At 40.1% G+C, this 23,602-nt stretch overlaps 2 protein-coding genes across 3 annotated transcripts in view; both read left to right on the forward strand.

The window, feature by feature from the left end:
• Positions 1 to 501: 501 nt before the first annotated feature.
• Positions 502 to 19,068, forward strand: gatad2ab (GATA zinc finger domain containing 2Ab). The gene is made up of 11 exons (XM_033991956.2): positions 502 to 664; positions 11,256 to 11,552; positions 14,771 to 14,894; positions 15,258 to 15,389; positions 15,472 to 15,540; positions 15,606 to 15,722; positions 15,816 to 15,992; positions 16,082 to 16,328; positions 16,399 to 16,787; positions 17,443 to 17,662; positions 18,115 to 19,068. The coding sequence occupies exons 2-11, from the start codon at positions 11,269 to 11,271 to the stop codon at positions 18,246 to 18,248; spliced, it is 1,893 nt and encodes a 630-aa protein (XP_033847847.1). The 5' UTR covers positions 502 to 664; positions 11,256 to 11,268; the 3' UTR covers positions 18,249 to 19,068.
• Positions 19,069 to 21,162: 2,094 nt separating this feature from the next.
• yjefn3 (YjeF N-terminal domain containing 3) overlaps positions 21,163 to 23,602 on the forward strand; it is a 51,834-nt gene continuing 49,394 nt past the window's right edge. The window contains exons 1-2 of one of the 2 annotated variants that reach the window (XM_033991960.2): positions 21,163 to 21,218; positions 21,752 to 21,905. In XM_033991960.2, the coding sequence (XP_033847851.1) occupies positions 21,838 to 21,905 (68 nt within the window). In that variant the 5' untranslated portion in view covers positions 21,163 to 21,218; positions 21,752 to 21,837. Of the gene's footprint in view, positions 21,219 to 21,400; positions 21,522 to 21,751; positions 21,906 to 23,602 lie in introns of those variants that run through there. The other variant, XM_055221457.1, reaches the window with a different exon arrangement.

Consider the following 23,602-nt stretch of genomic DNA (forward strand, 5'->3'; position numbering starts at 1 on the left):
ACTACTGGAGGATTCGACCACCACAAAGCCAATAGGTGGTGCTAAATTGATCAGGTTTATGTTACAGAATGGTAAGAGGATTATTCCCAAGAGATTTTTACAAAGCAGGATGCTTTCATGATTTCTCATCATTCCCTTTCTGGTAAGAGTTCAACATCTGAACAAATTAACTTTCTTTGCCATTTTTGTAACCATTGAGTAGGTGGAACAAATATGGTACACATTATTAGATTTAGATATACTATTTATTCTAATTGTTTAAGAATATATATTATGTTCAATTGAACTTCTGCTGTTCAACTACTATGACCAAGTAATTACCCTCACAATGTAAACAAATATACTAAGACAATTTAATGAACCAAATTCTAATGCAGTTTCTATTTAAATTCATTCATCGCTTTGAGAATGTATTTTATTTTTGGTTTAATAAGTTTAAATCCCCAGATCTGGTTCCGTCTGAGTGGTTTTAACTTTACATTTCCGAGGTGTGTATGAACGCAGCATGACGCCGCCTGTGGTGGCTCATTACATTATCTGGCAGCCGGAGTGGCAGTGGACAGAAGAGAGGGGATCCCCGGGATTTTTACACCGAATCCAGCGAGATACTAACATCATACTACTGAATATCGCGGGGCACTCGACAGAGCCCCTCCTAGACACCGTAAGTTTATATTGACCGATCGGAGCAACTAATCCACGAGTTTATCCGTCAGTTACATTAAGGTGACGAAGGGAAGTTTCTATATCAATGTTAGCTCTGTAATGCTAACTAGCATAGCTTGATCTGCTAACGTGAGAGGTAACAGTTTGTGTGTCGCCACTGCTGCACACATACACCTACCGAGTACGTACTGCCAAGAACAATCTGCCTTTAAGTCAAATTTCTACTAACTTCTACAAACATATGGGAGGCTCTGGTCCAGATTTATTGACAGTATGCGATTGAATAGGCTGAATCAAGATGTAAAGTGACGGAACAAATTGGTTGTATTTATATATAATTAGCGCCTGATTATTTGTGAATATATTTTGCAACTGTGTGTCTGGGCAAGCGGATGTCCAGGGAGTAGCATTAGCATGCTAACTTAGCCTGATGCTAGCCTATTAACACTAGCGGCTTGCCGAGATGGGGTCGATTTCATTGTTGTCTGTCATGTATCGCTATTTGGATGTTATCACACTTTCACATGGCACCTAACCCCAACAGTTCCTACCTTAAATATATACATGCGTCACTTCTCTTTAACTTTTATCCTTGTTTCTCCCTGATAAGTAAAATGATTAGCCGTGGGTAGTTAGCCGCTTGTTTGCAGCCGGACAGATGGACAGGTTGTTGTTGGCAAGCCAAGTTACGTTAGCATAAGATAGCTTGTTGTTTATGCTGATTTACTCTGACATTGGAGGCTTTTAGAATTCAAGTGGCTGAAGTTTGAAGTACGGATAAATCTTGAGTTGTGTGCATATTATCAAACATACTCTACTTTACATCCCAGTGGGGCACAATTATCATAGCTTTATGATCCCACAACTTTGTCAGACTAGCTCATCCATGAAAAGCCTTTTTATGGAGGCGTAATGGTGGACGGTATGCCTCCACTGGGTGCGTGTCTTTCATGACAGACTTGAGAGCCATCAGCCTCGCCAAACTAACTCCATTCTAGTTTTCAAATGTGTCCTTGTATCAAATTCTTGACTCTATAATGTCAATATATATTATTTATATATTTGACTGGTATTCAAACGTGTTCTTTTGAGTCAGAGAATATTATGATTTGTTCTGTATTTTTGGTCTTTTTGTATTTGTGTATTCTTCTGTCTTTAACATGTCTCTAAACTCTACCTCTCCTCAGGAAGTAGCTCTGTTTGAAAACAGGCAGGCAGTTTGCTCTCAGCTTGTGATGGGGGGGCGCATGTTTGATGGGCATCAAACTTTACTGAGTATGAGACCAGACCGAAACAGTCCCAGGATACACTTATGGATCAGTTAGTAATACCACAATTACTACCATAATTAGGGTTTGTCAGGGCACTTTTTTTTTAATACTATTGTAATAATCCTTTGGGTTTTCAGAAATTGGATTTTTCAGGTGGTAAGTTAAATAAGGTGAACAGGGTAATGTCAATATGTATCTTTAAAATGTGAATTGAAGAAATTAAAGGAGCAAAATGTAATTTGTATGGTGGAGGAGCCACCGCCAGCTTTTCTCTGAGATATATTGCTTTGATTAGAATGTTATAAAATACAATATTAAACTTGTCTTTCCCATGGAGTAAAACTAGTGTTGTAATGTAACTACGCGAAGTTACAGGTCAGAGGTGACTCTCCTGCTCACTGTAAGAATCCATGTTAAATGCAATACTGTAAAACATTCCAGGCAAGGCCATAACCTCTCCATGAACACAAGCAAGTGGTGGACCATCCACCAGAAAAGGTAGATGACTCTTATCATAAGCGCTATCTAAAATGTCTCTGTCTAGCAGTGCTTTGCCAAAACCTGTTCTGCTAGATCACCTCGGTACGATTTACCTTGTGAAGTTCACAACTTCACTTAATGTAAACAGTGTTGCAATTAATCAAATAAATTGATTAATTGCACATGTAAACAATTATTTACAGCAACTTATTACATTATATTCTTATACATCTTCTACATCTCCTAATTTAATTTTAACTGTTTTGTTTTTTCTTAATTTTAAGCAGGGTAACACCCTTCTTTGAGTGTTTAATCATTAGTCTCATCATGATTTCAGTTATAATTCACAATATTATTGAGCAGCCCTTTGTGCTGTCATGGGCACAAGCAATACTGTTCTGATTGTAGTGCTGTCTTGTATCTTATTTTTGTATATTTAGTACTTTGGGACATTGATGTGTCATACGCCATAGAAAAGTGGTGTGTAGTATTGTTGTCCACAGGGTCCCACCTTATGGCCTGAGGCGAGGAGAGGAATTTAGTAATGATTGGCTGACGGAGCTGCATCTTGTTTGCCCTGTTGGACTTCATATTGACTCAACTACTGTATATTTGAGGAGCTTTTGTTTGAGGTGTTAAAACCCACATGTCTCAGTACTGTCACATGCTGTATTAATTATAATCGAGTGTCATGTGTCGACACATTGTATGTTTGCTAATTAATACACTGACACCCTTTTGTCTTCTCTCGTACAAAGCTCGTGGTTATGAAACCCTAATTAAAAGTCTTAGTGTTTCAATCAAAAGTTAGATTATTTTTTTCCTTAAATTGGTTTATAGAGATTGCGTTGCCGCAGGTATTATTGCATAGGAAAGTCGACCCCCGGTCTTCAGTGAGTCCTACTAGTTTTTTTCATAGTCGGATATAGATTTTAAGTTGTTTTATCAGTTTATGCGTAACAAGTGTGACTAGTGCTGACAAGGCAACTCTTGAACTCCCAGCGCAGTGAACGGCCCGGACTGAGACTTGGAAACATGAAGCATCAAGGCATGTGCCCAAGAGGGGACAAAGTGTTCTGCCTGTGTCCTGCCCATAACTTTAGCTCAACTCTGAGGTTCCTGTTTGATCACAGCATGATTTCTGGTCCAAGGAACAAATAAGAAGTGCTAACATTTAAGTGAGACTTTTTGTCCCTTGTCACTGCACATACGGCTTGTTGGGTTTTTAAAAGTAGCAGAACTTGATCAGTCTGCAAATAACTTTTTTTTTTACAGTTTAATTGTACAACCGTTACCAGAGTTCAGAATATACATTTCCCTGATGGGGGGGAAAAAAGTGAACAATACAATTTAAAAATAAAAATGTTATATATATATATATATATATATATATATATATATTATATATTATAATTTTGTAATAGAACTTGATGGTGAAACAGGGGTCCTATTTATCATGAAAGTGTAAGTTGAGCTGTATCCTACATTTAGTGTTTTGTGGAGGACTACAGGTGAAATGTGACACTGTACTTACCTCTTTGGCATAAAGCATCTGCTGGTGCATATACAGTAGTTGTAGAGAAACTATGATGACTGCATCAGGTTGTGTGAACTGTAAATAGCAGCAGACCTGTTTTTGAACTGTTTGCTGCAGTTAGGACATGCTGATGACATCATTGGGTCAACAGGTGGGGAAAAAACCTTTAGCTGATAGCTAAGTGGTATCGGAATCTTTAGTTTGTCAATAACATCCTGACTGGAAGTTTTATAAACTGCAAACTACAAATTTAGAGGCAATTTATAATGCCACATATTACTTCCTTTTCATGGAAAGAGCTTTAGTTGCTGTCAAACGATCAATGATTCTTGTTATTGATCTCATGCTGACTGGCCTTACAACCAGTCATAATCACACTAAGCAGTCCTTTGTCGAACCTGTCAGTTTTTAGAAAGATTTTTAGAAAAGAGAAGAAAAGTTCACAATCACGTTGAAATTAAAATAGCTGCCTGGCAGGTTTTCTGACACGTGTGACAGAATGTGATGGTTGCCACAAGGATTAGTAGTTATCCTCCATGTTGCCTGTTTAATATTTACTCTTCACAGTTGTTCATATTACTTAGAGACTGATCTCTCTCAAATGCTGTTGAGTTCAAGGGTTTGCTAGATTCTTAGAAATGTCAAAGTTTTTAGGTGCGTGTGTATATATGTATGTATATATTTATACATGTGTGTATATATAATGTATATGTGTATGCATGCACACACATTATATATATATATATATATATATATATATATATATATATATATGTGTGTATGTATATAAATTTGATTTGGTTTAATCTAGACAAAAAAAAGGTCTTCTGTATGTGTCAGCACACTTATTTACTGTGTGTGCTGCTGGCCTAAGTTAACCCCTGCCTCTCTGAACAAAGCCCATAAAGTTTACATCATGGACATAAGTTTCAAATCTGCTGTTCTGACCCACTTTGTTGTACAGATGATGCACTCTGAGAGTCTGCTACTTGACTGTACTTCTCTGCACTCTTTAAGCTTTTTTTCTCATTCTGTCCTGGTCACTTCCTGCTACCATCCATTTCTGAGAAATGAAATCTGATAGCTGGCTGCGTGTGTCCCGACCCTCCTCTTTGTGGGTATAGGCTTCTGTTTTTTACGGGATTATGTAGGAACTATTGGGAAACAATTTAACAAAAAATTGCCTATCCTTGTCAAGGCTAACATTAGCATTAGACTGTTTCATTCATTACACCCAGTAAACATTTGTGGCTTTAAAATTTGTATTCGTGCTTAGGATGATTGACTTATCATAACTTAAACGGTTCAAATGGTTCTAAAATGGAGTTATCTTAGTTCATCAAATAACTCACCAAGTTGTACTTCCTGATAATTTGATCAGAAAGTTGCCTTACTTCATGCTATGTATTTTCACTAATGGCCCTTTGTGAGTCTGAGTAGGCCCAGTTTGCACTTCCTGGACTTAGTGCTGTTGTCGTTGTCACGTTGCTGAGGGAGAATCCAGGTGGAGACATGCGCACACAAACATTCTGTGGCTACGGCTCTCGCTCTCTCACACACACACATGCGCACACACACAGCAGCGGTCTGGCAGATTCAGGGTTAAAGGCTTCCATTTTGTTAGGTAACACCCTAATGGTCTGATCTGTCAGTGGCGTTAAAATGGCAGGGGCTTAACCCTTGGTGTTCGGGACACAACCAGTAGGGGCACACACACACACACTCTGGGCCGTCCGAGTGTACAGCAGGAGCTCTGAGAAGGAGCCAGGCGGGAGGGGGGAGTGAGGAAGAGCAGTGAGCGCGTGAGCTACAGAAGACCAGGAAGAGTATTTTTACTTGGGTACAGTTAGATTATGCCTCAGCTAACCACATGCGCACCCTCCCCCAACCATGGCACCACCTCAGCTGGGTCCCTGCCCCCACTCCTTGCGCAGATTAGCAAAGGTACTCTGGTCTGGTCTTTTATTTCACCCATGATCCCTCAGGAATTCTTTAATGGCTTGAAATTATTTCTTTGTTGACCAAAATGTAAAAAAAAAAAAGATCCATTACATTTTTTTTTTTTAAGATGGTCAATTTTAATTTTACGTATTCACTATCCACATCAGTGAGGGGCCTTTAGTCTCACTGGGAAAAAGGTGGTTGTCTGTCCTGTGATAGTGTCCAGTGAATCCATACTTGTATTGCTTTTATTGGATAGTGTAATTGTTGTGTCCTCTCTCTGAGCCCCGAGGACACAGTAGAAAAGCCTAGTCTTTAAAAAAATGTCCATTAATGTGGTGGCTTGGCTTTGTCCGGTCCCACTGGGGCACACATTACCACAGTGAAGATGAGACGCTAGCACGCATGCTACTGGAGGGATGCGCCTCCGCCATTGATCTGCTTTCTGTGAACGACTGGACAACGGGAGGAGACTGCGAATAAAGGGAGGAGAGTCAGATCAGGTCACTAGATTATTGTTTTGCTCTTCCATAGCCAAGCAACAAGCCTGTTAAAATGCTGAAATGTACATGGTTTAACAAGCTGCAATTGCTTGGAGACATGCTGATTTCTTTACTTTATTGATTTACATTGTAACTTTCAAGGGCAGAAGCTCATGGATCCGTGTAATATTAGATTATTTCAAATGGCCAACACAGACCCCTCTGTTGTTGTGTGGCTGGCTTCCTCTTCCCCTGTGCTTTTCTGAGCTCTCTTGTGGCCCTGGGCCTTATTATTCAGAGGGAAACAAGAGGGACATGTTCAGCTCCTCCTCCATGGTCTCTTGAGGGAAGCAGCCGCACATCACTAATCACTGGCTCTCTTATTCTCTTTGTATCATTTCCATAGTTGTTGTACATTTGTTTGTCTAATCTACCTTCATCAGCAGACCAAATCACTGTATAATGAAATTGAGTGTTTAAGAAAGTGGCTAAATATGTAGATGGTTTTTTAATGCATTAACTAATAAACAAAATGCTAAAATGAGATTATGCGAGCCATGTATACTCTAAAATGACAAGCTTCATGGTTGTTGGCTGTTGTCATTTCTTTCCCATGTAATTTTTTGTGCTGTCTTTCACTTCCTGAATTTGGCGCAACAGTATGTGTAGTAGGCTTTCTTACTACATAATTATTATTGGAAAATATTAGATTTTCCTATATATATTTTTGAAAAATTGATACAATTTTTTAAGTATGATGTTATCTTGCTATAGGCTACGTTTCAGTGTGTCTAGTGTAAATCAAAGGGCTGTAATGTGACCAGAGACCTTGGTCTGAAATGGATAGTACCAGAGAGGGCTTATGTTCAGACACTTGGGACAGTAAAAACCAAAACGGTGCAGTCTCGTGAAGCAAACTGTGCTTGTAGACTGGCGAGGTTCACCGCGGCACTCCACAGTGCTCTGTGTTTCCTGTGGGACCCACTGATGGACAAGTCCGACTTGTTTGTGAGATGGTCGTGTCAGTTTCAGTTGGTTTTGCAGGGCGGACTGATGGAGGTTTTAGAGCGATGAAACTTTTTTTTCTTTACCAGTTCCTTATGTTCACTTATCTTGTCCATAAACACAAACATATCATCAGTTGTATTAATATATGGTATTAAAGCCTGGTGTACAACTAAAATGATCAGTGCAGTATCCTGTGTCTGTGGTCTGTTATTAGCTTTTCTTGGCCATCTCTTTTTCCTGTTAAGCCACGCCAAAAAAAAAATAAAATTCTTCAGTCACAATCTTTGAGTGTAGAATGAAAATGATTGTTTTTATGACGTGTTTTTGTTTTACTTGTTTACATGAATCATCATCATGATCATTTCTTGTTAGTTTTGACTGTTGATTGTGACATGCCATGTTTCGTAGTCACTTTTAAAAGTTGACTGACTTGATGCTTGAACTTTTTAAGCAGGACAGTGTTTCTTTTAATTCAAATCAAATGCTGAATACCAAACCAGTTTGACTATACACTTCATATATAAATATGAATTGTAGTCCAGTGTAGCTGTGAACTTGTACTATACCTTACTATGTTATGTCTTCACATGAGTTTTCTAGTATGTGAAAAGAGCACTCTCTCTAGAATATAGCCCTCCACATAAGCTGTCATGTGGATGGATGTCCTTTGTGGATGTCCTGGTACAGCAGGGCACATCTGCCCTTGTACACCGCAGCATGGGGCTTTTGCAGCATTAGGCCTCACAGCACATATGCAAACTAGAATGTTGCTGAAATTTGGATCGTCTCTTGAGATTTGCATTTTAGATTATAGCTCCTTCTATGTGTTTGTGCTACTTTGATTTAGTATATGTCATAATAGTACTCATAAACATTACTTATACAATATTAAGTCTGCATAATATATACGACACAAGTAATCATCACTCTGGCTTTTGAGGTCCGGTATCTGTGTGGAGTATTCTTCTCTTCCATGTCTGTGTAGGTTTCCTCCCGTACAAAAACGTATACATTTACGGTTAGCACTGTGGCCAGGACTCTCCAGGTTTCTGGATTTAAGTGGGTCTATCCTGGTTAAATAATAGGTTAAATACATAATTCTTACAGAGGTCAACATAATGGATACTGGAGTTTACACACAGCCATTTTCATAATGCTGATTGCTATTAGACCACCACAACAACTTCGGCACTACTAACTTTTACTGCTGTCTCCATAACTGCTACTTATTACTACCAGTCTGATTGCTCCTAAAATTCCTTTATGCATGACATTTGGTCAGATAAGTTATACTGTTTTATCAGCAGTCATAAAAGTTTGTCATACATCCTCCCACTCGCATGTTTTGGAATGTCCGGAGACTACACAATTTGTTGCTCCTCCCTCCCTACTTACTTCTCAGCTCAGTGTGGGACGTGTCTATGGCTCTCCCTTCTGCCACTCTGTCTCTCCAGGGGTTAAACCTGCGCGTCTCTCCATCTGAAACCAGTTCAAACCGGTTTGCTGGAAGGTGTTTTTTTTTTTTTTGTCTCCTATGGAATCTTGGGATATGACCACAAGGAAGGAGCAATGATACCTATGAACTACAAAGACCATGATGCATCTTGCTGATTCAGAAAAGCAAGATCAGATGATTCAATTGTTTTAGAATTTTGTTGTGCCACGTGTAGCATCTATCACAGTTGGTTGTCCACGTTTTCAATATTGCTTCATGGAAGTTTTGTGCTGCGTAATGTTGTGAGTCTACTACTGTTGCTACATCTTGGATTTGGGTTGGCACCTGGGACAGACGCCCCCAACATCCCAAACCTTCCATTCAGTCTGTAATCTGTCAACTTCTGAACTATCCAATGTTCAAGTGCAGAGGTTGTCATTTTTTTCTTATTATTACTTTACTTGTTGTAATAGTACCTGTGATAAATATTTATCATAGTTTTATATTGGTCAAGAGGCAGTTTACTTTAGTTACTAGATTAGGTACATCCTGCCCATGTTCATTATAACTTATCAACCAAGAAGTACAATTAAAACTTCACCAAAATTAGCAAACAATGAAGTTAAATCTGTCAACTGGACAAATCTTGTAGGAGTGAAGACGTTTCTCTGCTCATCCAAGCCGCTTCTTCAGTTCTGGTCAGTTCACCAAAATTGAAAAAACGAAGCAATATCAATATACAAACTATTTTTCAATTAAATAAGTAGTCCATCAAGCACTTTAAAAACAAATGGTGACTTTTCTATTGTGAAGGAAGGAAATCATGCTTGGACAAGAATGTTACTACATTATCTTACTTGAGTTGTAGAAATGTTCCTTACTTCCAATAAATTGTGTTCCCCATGAGGCAGTCTAACAGACAATATTTTCTACTACTTATTGTTGTCCAAATTTTGGCTGCACTGCCCACTTGGTAAATAAGTGCATACTAGTTTCTTTGTTGTTTTCTATTATTTGCACAGGATTTGTGGGGCAGTTTCATTTATGAAAAACAACAAACATATATTTCAACCAAAAAGCCTGTTTTATTGCACTATCCTTAATGTGAGTGGGCTTGCATCTTCACAAACCCGAGTCCCTCTTCTTGCTTATCTCCATGGAAATATTGTTCCTTTGGCTATAATATCCCACAGTATGGTATGTGTACATTCTTTTTCTCTGACTGGTGTGAACCCTGAGTTTAGTCTGAACACTTGACCTTTTAAAATTGTTCTATTTTGTTTGTTACATTTGCCCTGGTATGCGATGTCATACGTCTGATTTCACAGCAAAACAAATCTACCCATGAGTACAAATAAAGGAAACTTGGACCTTGCACTTGAGTTTAAATAGACAAAACTTTATTGATCTAGAAAGTAATTTGTAAAATCTTAATGTCGAAGGATATCCAAGCTCTTTCCTCTAGTAGTAGCACAAGTCAAATTTACCTTTTTGCTATTGGCTTAACTAACTTCCTTACTGTAATGGAGGTGACTGTATCAAGTTTCTCAAATGTAACATGATGCATATGTTTGTGACAGCTGTGTGAACCTGTCATTTTGGTCCACATTTGTTCTTCTCTTGTGTCATTCAGTTCTGGTTTGGGCACATGTGAGTTATTATATGTACAGTTGAGTTGTATGTTGTATGGATCTATAGGTTGAAAATTAAACTTGCTATTTGCAACTACTTGGAAAAGTTTAGATCCACACTTGCGGCTGAGGTTTATTTTGTTTTTTTTCATTTAAAGAAGATGCATTATACTTTGTTCTGGTATTTATTATTAAACTACACAGAACAAAATGAAAAATTATGATCTGTGTTCATTATAATTTGCAATATTGATTTTAAAAAGTCTGAATAATAGAAATGTGTAAAATGACTTGTGATTTAAAGCTGCAGAACTGATAGGTCCAGCCCCTCTCTGTGGCATTTCACTGTAGCAAGCAGCTGATTTTCATTTACCTTTTGAAATGACAAGGCATTTTTGAACCCCACATGTATGACCTGGGCTCTGAATGCTAAGTATTGGGCATTGGGCAAAGATAGAGGTGTAGGTGAAAACATATTTTCTGAGAACTCAAGCCTCAAATGCAGGGCAATACAGGATTACTCAAATGCATGAAGTTAAAAGCTCATTAAACTGAATTTCACATAATATGACCCTTAAACCTGTGGCTAGCTCTCAAGCTATGCAGCATGAAGGTTGAGAGTTTGAGTCCTGGTCCGTTCAGGTCTTTCTGTGCAGAGTTTGCATGTTTCTTGACATTTCTAGGTGGGCTCCTCCAGCTAAGGTAGTCAGAGAATGAATTTCCCTCATTCCTCTAGGGATTAATAAAATACACCTTAAACTTAAACTGTATTATAATCTAGTATGTATTTTTCTTTTTCTTCAGAGTGAGAGCAGCCATGTCAGAGGAGGCTGTGCGTCAGACCCGCAGCCAGAAGCGGGCTCTGGAGAGGGACCATGCGGCTCTCACTGGGTCCACGGGGGACATGGACAATAAACGGGTCAAACTGGAGCAGGGTGACTCGGCAGAGAGCCCACCAGAGCTGGAGGCTGCCGCGGGTGACGGACTCAAACTGAAGAGTGAGCAGACGGACAGCATTTTGAAAGCCGGGGAGGTGAAGGCAACCATCAAAGTGGAGGTGCAGACCGGAGACGAGCCTGTCGACATGAGCACGTCCAAGAGGTCAGACCGCTCAGAAGCACTCTAGGTGTTCTGTAACCATTTAAATCATCCATTTAAAGCTCACAATTGTCTGTTTACTACAAATATCACTGTTTCAGAATCGCTAGCTGCACTTGCACTACAAACATTTCAAATAAATAATAATGATGCACGACAAATGTTATTTTAAAGTTACTCCACATAACAGTCATATTTATAACCATGTATAATAATTTTACTTTTGTTTTCTATGACTGATTGACTATGAAAAAATCACAGCCAGGAATCATAGTTGAAATCAGTACTTTGAAACTACTTTAAAAACATTTTAGGAATAACTTGTGATTCATATTTTAAAAGTCACTATAGAGGTTTTGTTTGGCAAAACATTCACATTTAGAACCAAATACATTTTTGTAATTGTTTAGTGAAATGATTATGATTATAACTGTGTAACAAAGCCATAAGACTTTTAAGTTCTTATTTGAAATACTGCATTTTATTTCCACTTGGGATACAAAGCACTCTCCTACCGACTTGTAGCGGTGACATTTTTGCCTATTATACTTTCTGCTTACTTGCATGGACATTGGCATTTCACAACCAGGCCTTTAAGCAACTATAGCTAAACTTTGAACAATGAAGATGAAGCTGATCTAAAATTAAGCACTTTCATTGGGATGTAGTTGACGTAGTAAAAGTAATCTCTCTTGTGCATCACATAAGTCGGTGTAAGTTGAAAATTTAGCCTCATGAGGCTTTGTTCTGAAGTTCACTTCTTCCTCCTGAGCGTGAAAGTCACACGATGCTTCTGTTAAGTGTCATCAGTACTAGTATTGAGTTGATACAGGGAGATGGTGATGTACCAATAGAGAAACCACGTATCAGTATGTGCATTTTGAGTCTGGAGTGAGACTGTGAGAATTTTGAGACTGTCCCCATCCAAACAACAGAGTGAACACAGAGTAATGGTCTCTTCACATTATATTCATGAGCTCTTGATCTAAGATGGTCTCTAGGCCCTCTTGAGACTATTCTCCATGGGAAGCTGGCTTTAATTTGTCCACACGAATGTTAAGTGCACTTCTGTAAGTTTATTGAAGTCCTAGCATGCACATGAAAGCTGTGAACACATGTGAACTTGTGTGTGTTATATTGCTTTCTCGCGGCCCTTGAGTTGTTGTGGGTCTGACAGGAATCATACAGGAAGTTGCCGTGTGGTTGTTGTTGCCTGCCCCCATTCTGAAAAGTTTGAGGCTCCTGGGGCTTGGGCTCCATTTTCTCCACCGCAGCACCTGAACTCTGCCTCACACTTCACACAAAATGAAGGCTATGTGTCACAAACTGGTTCTAACTGGCCGTTGCCATGGTTTCCACCATGGAAGGAGCAGTTGGAGAAAGGAGGGGCTAGGAAGACCGGTGGGTGTGTCACATGACCACGCACAAAAATGTCTGATGTCATCAGATGCATTTGGAATTAGACAGAAGCATAGTTTGGTTAGAGCTGGGTGGATCATGGTGGAGGTTGAATTGATGTAGCTTTATGATGTGTCACTAAAGGTTCACCTTTGACCCCTGTCCCACACTTACTTTGTATGACTATTTGTCTACTTTCTGATGAATATAAGGAAGAAAACCTGCTCAGCCTTGCTAATGTGAAATGCTTCTCCACCATAACGTGAAGCCATCCAAACCAGGAGCAACTGTGAAAGCCATAATCCCCTCTGTTGTAGTTTGCATACTCTGTATGGAGTGCTTTGTTTAGATGTTTATATCGGACCACACCTTCTGGCCAGGAGACTTTGACAACAATATGGTTGAGAAGAGCTTGACAATAAGAGCCGTCATATTCTGTAACACTCCATCGGGGTCAGTGCGAAGCGGAGGCATGCAGTAACACTGGACCTTACATAACCAATGCTCGGTGTTTAGCTTGTATAAGGCACTGCAATTAAGTAGAAACCTCTATGAGAGTTATGAATCCAGTGACGGAATGCATATAATGTAAAGTTAACTAAACACAAGTGCCGTGTTTGCCATTTTAAAACTCAATTGATGCCTTTGGAGGCATCAGTTGTGTTTTAAAATGTTTGTCATGTTCCCATAAAGACACTAGGTGATTAATTTCCGTGACAAGATAAATATAGTAGAATTGACTGAACACACGTATATTGGCATGAACACGTGGTTATTTCAGTGTCATTGGTTTTGGAAGTCCAGTTATAGATTCTTTTTTTTGGCATGAAGTTGACCTCGCTGACCCTACTTTTTTTTTTTTTTTTTTTGCGTGTGTGTGAACAAGTGAGGAACAGCATGAATGTGTATGCTAATGTGAAAAAGTTGCTTGAGTTGAGTATAAAGATGCACACGTCTTGTGGTTGGGGGAGGGGTGTGTGAAGTAGTGACTGAACCAGAGTGTGTACACAATAGGTTGGCTCCTGGCCATGTATTCCCCTCCCCCACTGTCACCCTCTCAGTGTCTCGGGCGGACCACCGCTCATGACTCTGCTGCCGGAGGGAGGGCAGAGGCGAGGCCCAGGCTGTGGACAGCCACTAGGCCATAGGCCCATCTATAGAGGTACAGACTTGAGGGGCAGAGAAAGGGGTCTGGGTTATACACTCAGCTTTGGCTCATTGCGTTGAAGCCTCTTGCTGCACAGTGTCTGAACAATTACATAACTGCTGCATGCGTCCTGACTTCATACACACCGTCTTAGTGCAGTTGTTACCTCAGTCCCCAGGTTTGACTGAAAATACTCTAGAGGAACGCTAACAGGATCCCCACGGAGATGCATGGATTCTGTGGTGGTCCAAGTGCAATAAAACTCTGTCGCCCCCACCTTTCCTCTTTTCCCTTTCTTTATGGATGCATATGAAGACACCAGTCGCCTTTGTTCTTGATGATGTCTGGGAAAGGACATTCGACATTAGACCATAGATGTCCTGAGGGAAAATGATGTTTGTGGTGTATTTTTCATGTGATCTGTTTTCAGCCGTTTTCATTTAAACGCTTTACCTCCCGACTGAGGTGTGGGCATGTTACAATCTTCCCTGCCGCCATTACTCCATTATTGATCTCTTGGTTGTTCTTGTGTGTCCCAGAGCACATTTGCACAGTACAATTGGTAATGATAATAACGTAGTGCCATCTACTGGGTATAAAATGAACTACATGTAAGGTCCTGCTGAAATATCTGTGCCCATGTAATTCAAGCAGTGTTGTGTGTTTGTGTCTGCAGTGATATTAAAAAGGAGAAAAGGCCTCCATCTCCAGACGATGTCATTGTGTTATCAGACAATGAGCCCTCCAGTCCCCTCATGAATGGCCACTGTTTCACAAAGACTGACACAGATAAACTAATGGTAAGTTCTAAATTCATAATGCACTATTTGCATTCAACTAATCTCATGCTTTTTAACGTCTGTTACAATGGGTTTTCTCCTCATCATTAGCTTAGTCAGAGTTGTATTTTGATCGATTCATGATCTCAATAGTTGTAGAAATACCCTGGGTCATACAGTGTTCAGGAACAACATTAATGGACATTGGTCTTGTCTCTATTAAGTCAGTTATTGCATTTTTGTTCATTGTAAACAACAATATTGCTCTTGACACATATTTCACTTAATGGCATTATTCTGCTGCTTCAAAGTTGCACCTCCAATATCAATTTGTAAGACTTATCGCAACATTATGTAAGTTTTACTGTATGGTGGCTTTTGCAGAAGAGCTCTCCAGAGGAAAGGGAGCGAATCATCAAGCAGTTGAAGGAGGAACTTAGACTCCAAGAGGCAAAGCTGGTGCTGCTGAAGAAACTCCGGCAGAGTCAGATACAGAAGGAGAGCACTGTACAGAAGGTAATAGACACAGGATAATTAATTAGTATCTCTTTATTTCATCACAGCACGATAAGGTACTAAAGACAATTGTATATTACAGACGGGCTCAGTGGCCACTCCTCCACCTCTTGTGCGTGGTAGCATTACATCAAATAAAGGATCTCTGCAGGTATGAGTGCTCCTACTGTAGTTTTAACTGTTTTTTGCCTACATGTATTAATTTGTTTGTTAAAGGTGACGGGTCGTAGCTCGGGCACAGTGATCCCTCCTCCTTTGGTGCGTGGTGGGCAGCACGTCCCGTCCAAAACCAACTCTCAAATAGTCATGCCGCCTCTGGTTAGAGGAGCCCAGGTGCGTTGTTGATTTGAAATACTCTATAATAAACATTTAAGTGACAATGACAGTTTGGCCCATTTTTCACCTTGTGGTCTTTTGTTCCTTCAGCCCATCACTGTGACTGCTCAGCAGATGGCCAGTCTTCGACAGCAGCACAGTGGCTCAGGGCCGCCTCGCCTGCTCCCCGCTCCCAGGGCCTCAGTGCCCAATGTCCAGGTGCAAGGCCAGAGGATCATTGAGCAGGGACTCATGCGTGTGGCAAATGTCGCCAACAGCAATGTCATGGTCAGACTCTTCTCTAAAAGCTGCACCTTACATAGTTGATCATAATTGACTAAGTGCAATTTCTTGTGTCTTGATTGTCTTCTTTCCAGGCCTCAACAGGCTTAAAGGGCTCTTCGGTGTCCTCCAACTCTAGTCTGAATGACTCCCCAGCAAGTCGACAGGCAGCCGCAAAACTTGCGCTTCGCAAACAGTTGGAAAAGACGCTGTTGGAGATTCCGCCACCTAAACCACCTGCTCCTGAGTTTAATTTCTTACCGTCAGCAGCCAATAATGAATTCATCTATCTGTTAGGACTAGAAGAAGTCGTTCAGAAATTACTAGAGATGCATGGTCGAGGTGAGTACTAGAAGGATGTAATGGTAAACTATTGTGGAGTAGCATGTCTTAACTGAAACTTTATTTACAGGGAATTTAGGCTCTGCTCTTGCACTGGCCAATTGCGTCCCCAAAGAGCCGTACGTCTGTGCCCAGTGCAAGACTGACTTCACTTCCCGCTGGAGGAAGGAGAAGAGCGGCACCGTCCTGTGTGACCAGTGCATGTCGTCCAATCAGAAGAAGGCTCTGAAGGCGGAGCACACGACTCGACTCAAGGCTGCGTTTGTCAAAGCTCTGCAGCAGGAGCAGGAGATCGAACAGCGCATCTTACAGCAGGCTGCCTCTTCCTCATCCTCTGTTTCATCCATCTCCAAAACCAGCTCGTCTTCATCACTGTCGAAGAGTGATGTGTTGGTTTCACAGTACAAGCAGGTCCAGGCAGCAATGCGCTCAGTGTCGGCCCACCACTCCATTAAACAGGTGCGCAAGGAGGGCGGGCCAAACATTATTCTTATAGTTATATAATTCAGCGCTATTCAGCCCAATAAAGTGTAGAGATCAGGAGTGGGCAAACATTTTGACACATGGGCCACGATGGGTTCTAAAATTTAAGGGTTCAGGCAAGGATATGTATATATGTATGTATTATATTAGAGATTTGGCCTGTAACATGTAACAAAGCATCAATATGCAAGGCTCATTGTACAAATACTTTTACAAATGCATTAATTAAATTAATGATTCATTTATTAAATTTCAGTTAAATAAACACAGCAGAAAAACTTTCAGCAAGGTTTACCCTACCTATTTTAAAACTTGGCACGTTTGGTGGCTGTATTAATAAGCCCAAAGGGCTGTGTGTGGCCCCTGGGCCGTAGTTTGTCCATGTCTGGTATAGCGCATTAAGGTACAGAGCATAGCATAGCAATTGGTATAAAATTGTGTGTTTTTTTATTTTGTATTCTTTATATGTTGGAGCTTATTAATACTAATGCTCATTCATTACAATCACAATTATATCTTAAATTAATTAGCACTGCATTATTATAACCTTTTCATTTGGAAGACGAAGTAAAAGCTATTTACCTTGGCTAGGAATTTGTAAGTGCTGAATCCCCCTTGTATGTGTGTGCAGAGTCAGAAGCAGCACGGCTTCTCATCTGCGGTGAGCTCTCGCGGCGTGGCCCATTACACCACCTCTCAACTCCAGAGTGCGGTGGCGGCCGCGGCGCTGGGCAGCAGGGCAGGTAAGCATGCGGCTGCAGGACGCCCGCTGCAGCAGGGGGCAAAGGTCAGCGCCAGCAGCAGTAACCAGGGAAACGTGACTGGCTGGAGGAAGAGTACTGGCTCCACAGGTAGATAAAGTCAGATGAGGCTAGAGGGACATAGTGCGCACTTTTCCTCTTTGGGCTCCTCATCCCACTGTAAGATCCTGTCACTTCTGCTTCTCTCATTCCTCCAACATCTGTTCACTGTAGTTTGAACGTTGGTTATTCCTCTTCCTCTTAAAAATTAGGCTATTTCTCATTGGCTCTCATTCTCTTCCTTCCTTCACACAAATCAGGCATAACATTATGACATAAAAAAATTACATAAATTTCAACCGTATAAACTAGTCTGTGGTCTGTTTGATCAAAGTCAATTATGCATAGAGGGTACTCTACTTCAGTCCACTGCTCAGTAACATGATAATGATGTCATACCTGATTGGTGTTATTCCCTTTTTTTTAATGACAATATGAAGTCCGATATCATGTTATCTCCAATAAGCAGATTCTTGGATCTTATAGTGTTTCTCTTCTGACAGGAGTGACCATGGCCTATGTGAATCCAAGTTTATCGGCCCACAAAGCCTCTTCTGCTGTGGAGCGTCAGCGCGAGTACCTCCTGGACATGATCCCCTCCCGGTCCATCTCACAAGCAGCCAACACATGGAAATAATGCAACCCCCACTCTCCCCCAAACCACACCCCTCATGTCAATAACAGCCAATGTCTTCAATTGTGCAGTAGATTTGGCCCAGAGATGTGCACGGGCAAACCACTGCTCCTCATGTTTCTTAAACTCTCTTCCCCTTCTGTTCTTAATCCCAATATGGCTTTGACAACTGGAGCTTATGGAATCTAAGGAAGTATGTCAAATAGTACCTTGGGGTTGTGACATGAAATTGGACTGCCTCCTCTTTTGGTGTTGAGTGATTGAACAATCCTTGTACACCTATAGGGGAGAGCTCTTCTCCTGATGTTCACTGCCTCTGGATAAGGCAGGAAAATAAAGAAAAGAAAATCACTATTATATACAATGAATAAGGACGCCTTGCGTCCAACTCCTTCAGTCCCTGGTCAATGGGCTGAAATACTGAAGACCTCAACACCAGGGACTGTGGCTGAACTTTGAGCCCCATCTACAATAATTCAGCTTTGCAAAGGTGAATCCAGTGAAAAGACGTGTAAAATCCGGGTGCACATTGACTGTTGTCTCTATGAGCCTCAGTGCACCGAGTAAAGACACTTTGGATTATTTTGTATGGCTGAATGTTAGGACTTTGTGTCTTCTGTAAGTCAAATAGTGTTTGGAATATTGTGCTCCCTGATACTTTGGAAGAGGATTCTTGTCAAGGTCTGAATTTCCAGGCTAAATGTTACTGTTGAGGTGGTTTTACATCTGAGGGTTCAAAGTAGTGGCCTACTTTTAAATACTTTGTTTTTTCTAAGATGAAGATAAATAATTAAATTGTGGTTTCACTGACTAATGTAAAAAAGGATGGTGTAGGTTTTGGAGGACTATTCTTGGTGAATATTATTAAAGCCTTCCAAAGAACTAGTGGAGCCCAAATGGAATCCCTTCTGCTAGAAGGTTTCTGGTTTGTTTGAACCCTCTGGTGATATAAACAACAATTCATGCTGAACTGAGGGGGTGTATGGAATGTCATATTTTTGACATTTGTTTTGCTTTTAGTAAATAGGTTGTGGTGCATTTTTTTTCTTTAGACAAACTGTCTGGGTTTATTTATAGGGTCCTGTTAGTAAAGATTTATGCTTCTGCCCTGAGTTTGAAAGGATCTCCACTTAAGATATTTGTCCTACACCCGACAATTGGTCCGAGACGAGTTGGACAGCTTTCAGAATGTAGTTATGCAAATCCCCTATAGCAACGATGACCTGAACTTCTTAGTCTTTAACATTACAGTGTGTATGATTTCCTTATTTTTTTGTCAGGTCCTTCAATTGAGCTAACTATGCCTTTCACATGAACTATAGTCCATTTTATCAGGTCGCAGCAGCACAGGATAAGCTAGTGAGTACATTGTGTCCTACTTCAAAAACAGGGAAATTCCCATTGCTCATGGCATTTTCTTGTTCCATTGTTTAGTTACTGGAACGGCAACGCTTTAATTAATGTAAACCAATTTGAATGATTTGATTTTGATTTGGATTGTGCAAGCAATATACTGTTCCAATAATGCAAAATCAATATTAAGCTTGCCGCGCCCAGTAGATTTAATCCATTTCTGTCCATTTGTCATCTCTTCATTGAATTAGTTGATTCTTTATGACTCCATATTAAAAGTTTTGATTCCTTTTGACATAACATACACAGTACCATAAACTCAGTGTTTTTTGTGGGGTGGAAAGATAATCAATGTAAGTGTAAAAGTTATTGCAATATCGTTTGAAAATGATGCTTCTTTTGGGCATCCATTGGAAAAGGAAATAAAACGGACTGGATTTAACCAATAAAATACTCTACCATAGAGTTTCTGTGACTTATTGTGCAGAAAATATTCCAGATTGACTGTACATTCCAGACAGGCAGAAGGTAAAGGAAGATTCAAAGTCGTTTAATTTTCCTTACAGTTCTTAATCAATGCTTTCATTATGTGTCACTGTGTGCTGTCCGGAGTACTGCCTGTTGCTGCTGCTGTTTGGCAACAATATCACCATTCCGTTTATTTGGGGTCACTCCCAGATGGAAAAAAAAAAACATTGTATTACAAATTTGTTTGTTTTTGGTTTTTCTGCTCTATCAAATAATAAAGTAATTTTAACCCCACAGCTTTCACTTTTGTGTGCTCCTTAACATGTGATATAGAACCAATCTCCATGGCTTATTATACATGAAGCCAACTGATGAGTTTAAGTTTCAATTGTCGATGTAGACCGTATTTAATGATTTAAACATTTTAGTTTTGTTGCACCTTACTTTTGGATATGATTAATTATACCAATATGTGGTATAATTATATGTATATTATTTGATGGGTGTGGCTTTTGCCTGGAAGATTACATTATAGGGTTAAGTCATCAGTAGATCTACCTTTGTAGAAGGCTATTTTCACCATTTAAAAAAAATCATTAATTCCTCTTGTTTTTAAGAGCGCTCTTAACATTTAGTTAAAAAATGTCCAATAAAAGTCTCTTGTTATTGCCCCCTCCTGTCTCTAGATGGCGTCGGTAGTTCATGATCAATGCATGTCTGATACACTTGGATGGTAAATAAAAAAGGCTGCCTGATGTTAGGAGGAAACCCCTCAGTTAAACGCCGTATCTTTAGTTTTACCTTCATGTGTAACATCTGAAAAAAATGGGCAATCTCTAAATTTTCACAGGCCACCAAGACCTTTTTACAGAATCAAGGCTGCTGTTTACCACCACGTTGACCAAGATATGCCCTTTTACCTCAGGTAAAATCTGTGGACAGTGGCGTCAAATTAACCAGCGAGTCTAATGTACTGGCTGCAATGCTTTCTACATTTTGTATACTTGTAATTTTTATGTTACTTTGCAACTCTGCTCTTCCTTTGCTTTAGCTGACCTAGATCCATGAGAAACATTTGATGCAATCAAAGTCTGTGGGGGGTTATTGAAGTTCTCCACATAGCCAACCAGCATTCCTTTCAACTGTGCAAAGGTAAATGGTTGTTTTTCTGCACAGCAATGTGCATGATTTATTTCCCTCTCATCAGTGCACAACATGTAAAATATAGGCTGCTGTATTTTAGTCTTTGCAAGGCTTAAAATACCTCATCATGGGGTCCTTCACCACCAAGGACATTTATAAGTGTAAGCCTATGTGTATTGGTGTGAATATAAGAAAGAGAAGTGTGGGAGATTGTGGTGGAGGGTGTACCCTGGATGCAACCATTTTTGCAGCCCTCAGCCAATCAGGTGGCAAGCAGCAAGCATTCTCATTTATAATTGGCTGACTTTCCCGGTGAGCACAGCTGATACAGAAAACCATCTGGTCTTATCATAGACAGTGCCAGGTCCACAGTGGGGTACACAAGTATAGAGGTGTAGAATAGGCAAATAGGTTTCCATTTGTTGTAAAGCCTATGTGGCAGGCTGTAATTACTCCTTAGCCTTTCAATCATTCACGTGCTTAAGAGAGGAATAGAGGGAGGTTTTCAGATTCCCAAAGACTCACTGTGTTTATTGAATCAGGGAGAAGGAAGTCTCTCTCTCGTGTGGAGCGCATCCCTGCCCTGACTGTGTTTGACGTGCGTTTTGGTCGTGCTGGGTGAAAACAGATGGACAAGATGAACCACAGCTCAGCAGAGGCAGAAGTGGAGACCATAGAGCCGCTGCGATACCTCAGGTAGGAGCCAGCATCCTCTCACTCTCCTCTCATGTGTTTGCACTTGTTTCAGTTCTCTTGGTGCATGTGGTGGTTGTACTGTCAGGGCTGAGGTAATGGTATTCAGACGTGCAATATCTTGATAATGGTATTTAGGTTGGTAAGGATGTGCTTTTCCAGTCCCTCACAGTTTGTGTTTTAATGTGTCAAAATGTCAGTTAAGGTGCATCCAAGTTCCTATTAAAATTAATTGACTCATTTGACTATTTATTTGGCCTCTCAATTCTTAATGATTCATTTATTTCAGTTTATTATGTTTTAAAAATGTACTTGCCAGGACTAGGACTAAACTAAGGGCTAGTTCACGACTTGGGCAGACCACTGTCAAACAAATTTCAGACTCTTCTTTGGCAATAGCGAAACAAACTAATCTCCATTGCTTTGCTTTATTGGATTAGTGGATTACTGGTGATGAGTGATATAACATGATTCATTGTGCAACCTCAAACCAGAACTTTTATTGTGTATAGTTTGTAAATGTTAAATAACTGTTGTGTATGGCAGTGTATTCCAGCATACCTGGCTCTGTTTGCAAGATCCTATAATGCCTGGCGTGACTTCCCCTAATGCGTCTTTCCTCTTCACAAATTGAATCAGAATTATGCTCCTTATTGAATTAGGCGGCCCATGTTTAATTTGGCGTCCTAAAGCCCCATGCTGCTATTTAAACTCAGCTTTATCAGATTTAATTTGGACTGTATTCGATATGTAATCAGTTTGTTCTGCAGTCAGATGTTGAGCCTAGGGCCTGTTTTTCCAACTCTGTATGTGGAAATCCTAATATGTCCTGATTTACAGCGCAGGTAGACAGCTTTCTGAAATAAACCATGCACTCTAGTAACTCTATTAGCATCTGCCTTTAATCCATATCTTTATGTAAAGACTATATGATATATGTATATAATGTCAATTAAATTCATTAAGTGATGAGCTGTGCTGAATAAGGAAAAAAGTAGCTCATCTGAAAAGTTGGGACAACATGTGGAAGGTAAAAGTAGTAAAAAAAAGAAAAAAAAGAAAAAGTTTAATGTAAGAAAACACACTACCTCTTTTATGACCTGGGTATCAGAGACAACACACCTACAACTCTTACAAGATATACAAGATATCCAAAGATATTTCTGGACTTTGGTCCCTCCAGTCTGTCCCCGTGCTTCCTCCAAGTGTAACATTACCAAAACACCTCTTCAGGGAAGTACCAAGGAGGCACCTGAAACTGAGATCTTTACTCTCAGAAAATGTTCTGTGTTGAAAACCTAGTGCATTCTGTTCACATATCTAGCTGCTGAAATGTGAAAGGTTTGTATCTTAATCATAACTATACATATACAATAGTTAGGTTGACAAACTGGAAGGTTCAATCTCACAACAACTACTTTTACTATTATATTACTATTTTTACTATAAAAGGTTTGATAAATGAAATCTGGACATTGAATATCCCTGACTATGATAATACATAGTGCCTTTCAGGAACCTCAAAGTGCTCCATACTCAGTGGTGATAAGCTGCTTGTAGCCATAGCTGCCCTGGGATAGACTCATAGAAGTGAGGCTGCCCTTACGACCACAACCAACACTCGCACGCACACCTCATTTGAGGAACGGTGGATAAAGTGTCTTGCTTAAGGACACAACTACAGCTTCCTTTAAAAACAC

This window comes from Periophthalmus magnuspinnatus, chromosome 4 (assembly GCF_009829125.3).
Source record: "Periophthalmus magnuspinnatus isolate fPerMag1 chromosome 4, fPerMag1.2.pri, whole genome shotgun sequence".
Taxonomy (NCBI): Eukaryota; Metazoa; Chordata; class Actinopteri; order Gobiiformes; family Gobiidae; genus Periophthalmus; species Periophthalmus magnuspinnatus.

What these genes read in the sequence shown, in the direction of transcription:
- gatad2ab (XM_033991956.2), top strand. Translation starts at nt 11,269, where the DNA reads ATGTCAGAGGAGGCTGTGCGTCAGACCCGCAGCCAGAAGCGGGCTCTG. An exon ending in CTGACACAGATAAACTAATG is followed by an intron (nt 14,895 to 15,257) that starts GTAAGTTCTAAA and finishes TGGCTTTTGCAG; the next exon opens with AAGAGCTCTCCAGAGGAAAG. An exon ending in ACTAGAGATGCATGGTCGAG is followed by an intron (nt 16,329 to 16,398) that starts GTGAGTACTAGA and finishes CTTTATTTACAG; the next exon opens with GGAATTTAGGCTCTGCTCTT.